Here is a 9,260-nt window from a genome sequence, read left to right as displayed (position 1 = left end):
GGGAAGAATAAAAGGATAGTCATTATCTGTAAAAGTCTTATGACAATAACATGGCAACAATCACAAGAAACCTTTCTAAACAAGGCGTGAAAGCAGAAACGAAATGGCTTTGCAATTAGTCATGTCTAGCTGACAGATTTCTCCTATCTGAGGCAATTTATGCTGAACATTTTATTTCGAGCCTCGAAGCTGATAAAAGCAGAAGAAAAAAGAAGTGTAGTTTTTGCTACATAAGACAGGTGGCGTAAGCATGCAACGCTTAAAAAAAAATATATCTAAAGTGATTATTTTCTCTCGGATTCTTTGAAAATGCTTGCCTGCACTGGGGTTTGAGGCTGAGCCGGTGACGTCAGCGTGGAATGCGGAGTCAGGCGCCCAGGCTCGCTATAAGCAGAGGAGCTGTCCGGTGCTGAAACTGCCCGAGACCTCACCCAGCAGTAGAGGAGCGCCCTTGGAGCCATCCACACCTTCTAAGACTGAGGTAAGACTCCTTTCTCTTCAATTTACTGGAAAGTTCTCAATTGCATTTCCTCCTTTGGTTTCCCAGATTTGAGGAAAAAGACTGTTTGGCAAGATTATATTGATAGAATGACTGAAGGGCAACCTGCTGCTTTTCAGGCAAGGATACTCAATATGCACGCATAAATGAGAGTCTGTGATTTACAGGATTGCTGGGAAAATATTCATTAACTATAATGTTACTGAGAAAAACTGTATGCAAGGAGAGTGGAAAAGTTAAGGATTTAATGTCAACATGCCAATTAATGTAAAGTTAACCAAGATATTTTGTTTGATTCTTTTCTTAACGTGTTGTTTTTCTCCCAAGAGTCAGATACAGAATCAGAAATATAATTTATATGCTTAATATTCCTCATGGTTAGTTTATAAGGATCAAAATGCCATTAACCAATAAGTGACATTGCAAACAATTCGTATTTGTATTTTTTCTTTGGTATTCATCTTATGGGAACTCTGAATTTACTATTAATTATATTGTGAACTGATATATTCCAGAAGAGATTATGCTAATATGAACTAATTTTATAGTCCTGAGAAAGTAGCCTAGAATGATTTTGAACATTGATTTCTTCCATTTTCAAAGGTGAAGTATTATCTTGGAGGAAAGGTTCTATGAATACAGAGCTGATAACTTTGAATCTAAGAAAGAGAACATATAGAGCTGTATAGACTGTGATTGTAATTACTGGGCTTTGGTGCCTAAAGCTGATGCTACTTGGCTGAAGAGATTGATTGAAACAAATTTATTCTTGTTTATCCTAACTGGCTGAGTTGTTTGGATTAGATATATTCACATATGTTGGTGCCTCCGTGTCAATGCTCCCAGCTGATTTTATCAGAAAGATATTTTTTTCCCCCCGTGAGAGGATCCAATAACAGCTGCTCAGGGAGAAACAATGTTCCTACCATTTGGATTTCAGAAAATTAAAATCTAAACCAAATACTATATATGATATTAGAACTATTAAATCCATCTTTGCTTCTCACAAGAGATGCTTCTGGGAAAATGAAGTCTCTTGAGTTTTAAATGCAATCACGGTGTAAAAGTAAACCTGAATTCAGTGATGAAATGCCCATGCTTCTCAGGCTGAGGTTCAAACTGTAACCAGCTGGCATTCTGCTCTAATTCTACAGAAAAACCTCCCTCCAAAGTAAAGGTTTTACAGATAATCACATAATCTATATGTTAAGATGTGTTAAGGATATGTCAAGATAATGGTTTCCAAAGCAAATCCACTCAATATCGTTTCCAAGATTACATTTAAAATGATGATGGTGAAAATTGTCAAAGCTAAATCAATCTGAAATATAGCTAGTACCATCACTTAAAGTTCATTATATTACTCAGAATTTTAAATAAAATTATTTGAAGTAACCACTTATTTACTTTGAAAGATTCTCTGTATACTTAAATAACCCACTTAGTGGTAACTTTAATCAGTCTATATATCTATGCTAAGGAAGTTTCTATACTTTCAACCACTTGACAGGTGTAAAAAAAATTATAACATTCATTATCAGTAAGATCTGCTAAGCAGTATTTTGACATCTAATCTAACAGAAAATTGTGTTCATATAACTTTGCTTATCTATCACAAAAGCATGATACATTGGAATCATGAATAAACTTATAAACTTATTTACATAACATTTGTTTATAAGAGAATTTGTAAGGATTGAAATAGCTTCTCCAATATCAGCACTGCCAAACAGGAAATGTACAAGTGATTCCTCTTACTAATCCATCTGTGAGATCTTTACAGTATTGGAGAAAAAAAAATGAATGAAGATTTTTTTAAGTAGGAAGAATTCAACACATTGTCTGTGTTTATCTAAATTGGGAGCTACATAGTGGTTATTTTAAGTTTTTTCTAACAGTGTGAGTCACTTAAGATTTCACAGGTCCCTACCAAAATAGACACAGACATAAGACAAACTGAATCTGAGCACTCACAAGCTTAGAAATAGACTAGTTAAGTAAACTTATGTTCTCTCTGTAGCATCTGTTTATTTACTATACACTAGAGGGAAGATAAAAAAATAACCATAATTGCATTTTGCAAGCCAGCCATAATACAATTATTAAAAGATTGGAGCATAGAGAAAAATTAAAAACAGTATAGGTTATTATTTTAGCAGGCTTCCACAAAAATCTTCCTTGGTTTAGCATACTAGCTGATACCAGGGAGGACCCTGGTTTTAGGGTTTTTTAACTAACTGCTGAAGTTATTGCTTGGTGAGTTGACCAGGCCTCATGTACAAGGTACTCAGTGTTATTGGCACTAATATATTGTATTACATCATTATACATAGCTGCTACATTTCTAAAACAAAATTGGATGGCTAATTCAGAGAATAAATCAAAAGAGCTATTATTTTGACAAAACCTTATGGGCTTAATTATATGTATATGTGCATGTATCACAAGAAATTATTTTGTGATTGATTTTAATAGAATGTTGTCTGAAGTCATTACAATATTTTAAAAAGTCTTGTTTTATTGAACACAAACATGGTTTTAAAAAGCCAAACTACTAGTTTGTAAATGAGAGACACAAAATTTGAGAAACCCCCCTCCCCGAGAGAATACCAGACAAGGCTGATACAAATGACTACCCATTATCCTATAGATTCCTATGGTTAGCTTGTGAGGATCATATAGGAAAAAGTCATGAAATTTAAATAGTTCTCCTAGGCATACCACAAAAGTACTTCTTTATTCCCCCTTTCCTTTTCTTCTCATCATGTCTTGTATCACTTGAGCTAATTCGAGTTTTCTCTGCTTTAAGGAAATCTTTCAGACATGGCAGAAGCTAAGACCCTCCAATCCGGAGCACTTCTGCTTCTTGTCCACTTCATTTTCCTCCTCTCTGGAGCCGGAGCAGCTTCCTTCCAGAGAAACCAGCTGCTTCAGAAAGAACCAGACCTCAGATTGGAGAATGTCCAAAAGTTTCCTAGTCCTGAAATGATCAGAGCTTTGGAGTACATAGAAAAGCTCAGGCAACAAGCTCACAGAGAAGAAAGCAGCCCAGACTACAATCCCTACCAAGGCATCTCTGTTCCTTTTCAACTCAAAGAAAACAGTGAAGAAAGTCACTTGGCTGAGAGCTCAAGGGATGGACTGAGTGAAGACGAGTGGATGAGGATAATACTGGAGGCTTTGAGGCAGGCTGAAAATGAAGCACAGTCTACCCCCAAAGAAAATAAGCCATTTGCCTTAAATCTGGAGAAGAACTTCCCAGTGGACATGGCAGATGACTATGAGACTCAACAGTGGCCAGAGAGGAAACTCAAGCACATGCGGTTCCCTCTTATGTATGAAGAGAATTCCAGAGAAAACCCCTTCAAACGCACAAATGAAATAGTGGAAGAACAATACACGCCCCAAAGTCTTGCAACCCTGGAGTCTGTGTTCCAAGAGCTGGGGAAACTTACAGGGCCAAACAACCAGAAGCGTGAGAGGGTCGATGAGGAACAAAAGCTCTACACAGATGATGAAGATGATGTGTACAAGACCAACAACATTGCCTATGAAGATGTTGTGGGGGGAGAAGACTGGAGCCCCATAGAGGAGAAAATAGAGACTCAAACCCAGGAAGAGGTGAGAGACAGCAAAGAGAACACAGAGAAAAATGAACAGATCAATGAAGAAATGAAACGTTCAGGGCAGTTGGGGCTCCAGGATGAAGATAACCGGAAAGAGAGTAAAGACCAACTCTCAGAGGATGCCTCCAAAGTCATCACCTACTTGAGAAGGTTAGTGAATGCTGTGGGTAGTGGGAGGTCACAGAATGGGCAAAATGGGGACAGGGAAGCCAGGCTTCTTGAGAAACCACTTGATGATCAGTCTATTTACCAGCTGATTGAAATCTCCAGGAATTTGCAGATACCCCCTGAAGACTTAATTGAGATGCTCAGAGCTGGAGAGAAGCCAAATGGCTTGGTGGAGCCGGAGCAGGATCTGGAGCTTCCTGTTGACCTAGATGACATCCCAGAGGCTGACATAGACCATTCCGACATGTTTCAGAGTAAGCTGCTTTCCAAGGGTGGGTATCCCAAGGCATCTGGTCGTGGTATGATAGAGGCCTTGCCTGAGGGGTTCAGTATTGAGGACATTTTAAATCTCTTAGGGATGGAAAATTCAGCAAATCAGAAGCCCCCATACTTCCCCAATCAATATAGTCGAGACAAGGCTCTGCTAAGGCTCCCCTATGGTCCTGGGAAAGCTAGAGCCAACCAGATTCCCAAAGCACCCTGGATGCCAGATGTTGAAAGCAGACAGGCACCCTATGAAAATCTGATAAATGACAAGGACCAAGAACTTGGAGAGTACTTGGCCAGAATGCTAGTTAAGTACCCTGAGCTCATGAATTCCAACCAGCTGAAGAGAGTGCCCAGCCCAGGCTCCTCGGAAGATGAACTTCAGGAAGAAGAGCAACTGGAACAGGCCATCAAGGAACATCTGGGTCAAGGAAGCTCCCAGGAAACTGAGAAACTGACCACGGTGAGCAAAAGGCTTCCTGCAGGATCCTTGAAGAATGATGACACCCTAAACAGGCAGTATTTGGATGAAGATATGCTCATGAAAGTGCTGGAGTATCTCACCCAAGAAAAGGCTGAGCAGGGGAGGGAGCATCTTGCCAAGCGGGCCATGGAAAACATGTAAACAGCTTCAACTATTGCCCAATTTTCCTTCTTTCCCCCAAGTGAACTCCCTACATTTCTCTTCAGTGTGTTGACCTCTATCTTGTTAACACTGTAATATCTTTAAGTGATGTACAGGCAGATGACTCCAGGTCATTTTGGGATCTGCTTCACTTACTCTGATTTGTTACCTTGTGTATGGATATGTGTAAATGTTATGATTCTCAGATTAAAGATGTATGTCCTTTATTCAAGAAAGATATCTATGATTGTGTTGAATAGTGTATCTAATGGTCATGACATTGATGATGCTTACATATGATAAAGAGTGTCCTATAATTATCTTGGAAGTTTTTAACATTTATTGAATTATTTTGTTACTGTCTGCAGTGTTTTGTGGAGTTCTGGAGAAAAACCAATAAAGCATTATAAATATATAGTTTTACTTATAAGGCCTTTTCTATTGTGTGTTTTATTGTTTATTAATAAATGTTATTTCCGGAATCTTTGGACTTTTCATTCTGGAAAACCAGAGACAAGTACTTTGGACCAAGCAGCATGAAGCCAAAGGATAAAATTATTACTGTTACAAGCAATCCAGGTAAGAAATTATGAACATCATATGCGATCATATTTTCTTCCTACAGGATGCTGTGAACCTTCCCCAACAGCCTTATGCTTCTTCATATTTTGTCTACATACCTCATTAACAAAATAAGCACCTTGGGTATAATCTTTACACTATCTTAATTTACATAAATAAAAGACATTAAACCTTCCATACCCATAAACAACATCAAAATGAAAGAAAAGGTAAGAGAGGAAAACAGAGAGGAGGGGAGAAAGGGAAGAGGGAGATGGTACAGAAGAGAAGGAAAGAACAAAGACAGGGAGGGAGGGAGAGAGGGAGGGAGGAAGGAAGGAACATGGAGAAAGAGGGAAGAGAAGACCATAGAGTGGGGGCAAGGGAAGAAGAAAGGGAGAGAGTGAGAGAAGGAGGAAGGAAAATCAGTTGCTATGTTCATGACAAACAGAAATGACTACAGATTTGGGAGCAGGCTGCACATCCTCAGGCCACACTGATTCCCCAAAGATGAAGGTGACTGCAGAAGTAAATCATCACAGGGAAGGTCAGATTGTGTGCTCTGTGTCTCCTGCTTTAGTGGATCAGACCATGGCATATAATTGTTGAACTTCACCACAGTGCATGACATCAGCATGCTGATGTGTCAGTGCAGGATCAACAATAACAGCCAAATCAACAGCTGCAATGGCTATAAATAATTGGTCAATAGTAGCACAAACTGTGTGTCAGTCACTGCATTAATACTCCACTTACTTTAGCTTACTTGGCTTACTACCTCACTGTCAAAGATAGATTTTAATCTCCTTTTAATCATATCTAACCCCCCTCCCCAGAGAAACAGTAATATTCCAAAAGTCAACTAGCATTATGAGTTGTGAAAATCTGTGTTTTTAAGCCGCTTCCGGGTGGGAGGAGGAATGGTGTCTGGATCATGAAATCTGAATACAGAGAACTTCTAGAGGATGGTATATGTGTATGCACGTGCGTGCATGTGTGTGTGTGTGGTGTGGTATAAACACATGTATGTGTGTGTTTGTGTCTCAGGAGGTTCTCTGAGCTGTCAAAGGGTAATGGGGGAGTCAGAAGAAAACACTGAATACAGTTTTTCTTCTCTTTTTTCAGATTCTTGGTTCAATTATCTCTCAGTTTCATGAACTGCTGGAATCTATAGGTAGAAGGGAACTTAGAGGTGATTTTTCAGCACAGAGTATGGTCTATATCCTCAAATGTTCACGATAAGAACATTCTTTGTTGGGGGCAGTCTTATGAATGGTGGAATGGGACTTTAACCCATTACTAACCATAATACTCACACACTTGTCCTTCTATATGGTTCTGGGAATTTATGATGTTTGGAGTTAGAAGCAAACAAACATCCAGGTTCAAACTCAGGTTACCTCAAGTGGAGGAATCCAGGACATTTGTGTGGTCTAAAACTACAAAAGATTATATATGTCATAGACACTGCTCACACAATATACACTCTCCAAGTGTGTGTGTGTGTGTGTGTGTGTGTGTGTGTGTGTATATAGCATTAACTTGCTTAATGGACCCCAAGTTTATTAGATGACTCTCTCCACACAACTCTTGAGCAGAAACATGAATGTAACACCTTCATTTGACCTAGTACATATTTTTCCTTTACTTTAACGTTTAAACAATCTGGCAAGATGTTGGACAGTGAGAACAAGCTAATAGGCACAGCCAATCAGGCTCCAGGATGGAATAGCATACAGGTGGGTGGTTTGTGATGTCATACTTTGCTATATCATATTGCATTTCTCTAAAAACCTGTTAGGCTTGATGTTTCATGAATCTTTAATGGAAACATTGCAGGCATTAAGACTGGCTCTTGTGGCAATACTTTAATTTGGAATATATATTCTTTCCCTGATCTCCCTCAGTCATCAGTCAGCAAACATCTTTGCCATTTTTGCAGTACAACCATATCCTCAGCTATTGACTCATCAGACCTACTTATTTCTGATTCATTATTTTTTTTTGTAAGTACTTCAGTGCATTGCTCTTTAGCATAGGAAATGAGGCTCCAAGTACCATCCAAGGATGTAGATGGTAAATTAATTGGAATTAGGGCAATATTGTCCTTCTCTCAGCCAGAAGCCCCCTTCATCAGCAATCAAGCTCTCTAAGTTATGCCCTCCAAAGGTTAACACTGGGAAGAGAAACTAGCTCCACCCGGAGAAAGTCATAGGGAGGCCTAGCGTTCTATCTGTTCTTAGTCTCTCAACAATCCAGATCTTCACTCCTTTCTGTGCTCATGGCCTATTCACTTAGCTGACATGTGGTTTGAGTGAGAAATGTTATGCATGGGCTCAGTTATTCCAACACTTGGTTCCTAGTGAGTGATGCTTTTTGGGGAGCCTTGCTGCATGAAGTGTATCTTTGTGAGAAGGGCTTTGAGATTATATAGCCTAGTCTTATTTTCAGTCCACTCTCTTTGCTCTGTGCTTGTCCTGGAAGATACTAGCTCTCAACTGTCTGTTCCTGCTGCCATGCCTGCCCCTTGCTGCCACACTTACCTGACATGACGGGCTCCTATGCCTCTGGAGACACAAGTCAAAATAAATTCTCCTTTCCTTTAAGTTGCTTTTGGCTATGGTCTTTTATCATTGTGACAGGAAAGTAACTAAAACAAGCAGCCTTGGAGACTATGAGCACTAATCTTATTTTTGTGCTCTTCCTAACAAGACTTCAAGTCATCTTCATCTCTCACATCCTAACCCCTGTAAACTTGAATTTCACTTTTCTGAACCTCAACTCCTCATATTCTGTAACTGTTGCTCTGTGCTCTTTAATGCTCTAGCCAGTTGTAAACAGAACACCCAGGACCAACTTTTGGGAACACTCCTCCCATTTCTTCCTCTGAGAGAACCTAATTAACCCTTAAAGTTCCTGCTTCCTTGCAGCTCTCTTCCCCATTTCCCTTTCGCTGCCTGCCCTAAATTCTCCTCCCAACAAACTGTAAATCTCACATAAGCACACATTATATCTTATTGCTGTAGTCATTGGTTGCCCCAAGTTACTCCCCTCACCTATGAAAGAAAATAATTTTGATGGTTAGTTTTAATAATTAACACAAACTAGAATCGCCTCGGGAAAAGTTTTGAGGGATTTTCTAGATCATACTAGCCTGTGGAGGATTTCTTTTTCTTAATTGGGTAATTGGGAAAGACCTGGCCCATTGTGGGTAGCACCATTCCTTGGGCTTGGGTCCAGAGCTGTGTAAAAGCACAGAAAGTTGAGCAAGCAGACATATGTGTTCATTTTCCTTCTGTGCTTTGTTGTAGCTGTGAGTAGTTACAAGTTCCTGCCCTGACTTTCCCACAATGCTAGACCTAACCTTGGAATTGCAAGCCAAATAAAGCCCTTTCTCCCTCAAGTTGAATTTTGTCAGAGTATTTTTATTTTAATGGCAGCAACAGAAATGAAACTAGAGGAGAACTTTTGCTCAGATTGTAGCTCTGCTTCTGTCGGAACACCTTCTGATTGC

At 39.4% G+C, this 9,260-nt stretch overlaps 1 protein-coding gene across 2 annotated transcripts; it reads left to right on the top strand.

The window, feature by feature from the left end:
- Nucleotides 1-257: 257 nt before the first annotated feature.
- Scg2 (secretogranin II) lies at nt 258-5,600 on the top strand. Of its 2 annotated transcripts, XM_051190546.1 has the most exons (3): nt 258-481; nt 3,309-4,275; nt 4,396-5,600. In XM_051190546.1, the coding sequence occupies exons 2-3, from the start codon at nt 3,323-3,325 to the stop codon at nt 5,183-5,185; spliced, it is 1,743 nt and encodes a 580-aa protein (XP_051046503.1). In that variant the 5' UTR covers nt 258-481; nt 3,309-3,322; the 3' UTR covers nt 5,186-5,600. The 2 variants fall into 2 exon arrangements, with proteins under 2 accessions (XP_051046503.1, XP_051046502.1); XM_051190545.1 differs by having other exon boundaries at nt 274-481; nt 3,309-5,600.
- Nucleotides 5,601-9,260: the final 3,660 nt, after the last annotated feature.

The sequence above is a fragment of the Phodopus roborovskii genome, unplaced genomic scaffold (genome assembly GCF_943737965.1).
Source record: "Phodopus roborovskii unplaced genomic scaffold, PHOROB, whole genome shotgun sequence".
Lineage (NCBI taxonomy): Eukaryota > Metazoa > Chordata > Mammalia > Rodentia > Cricetidae > Phodopus > Phodopus roborovskii.
This window is presented reverse-complemented; position numbering and strand designations above follow the sequence as displayed.

What these genes read in the sequence shown, in the direction of transcription:
- Scg2 (XM_051190545.1), top strand. Translation starts at nt 3,323, where the DNA reads ATGGCAGAAGCTAAGACCCTCCAATCCGGAGCACTTCTGCTTCTTGTC.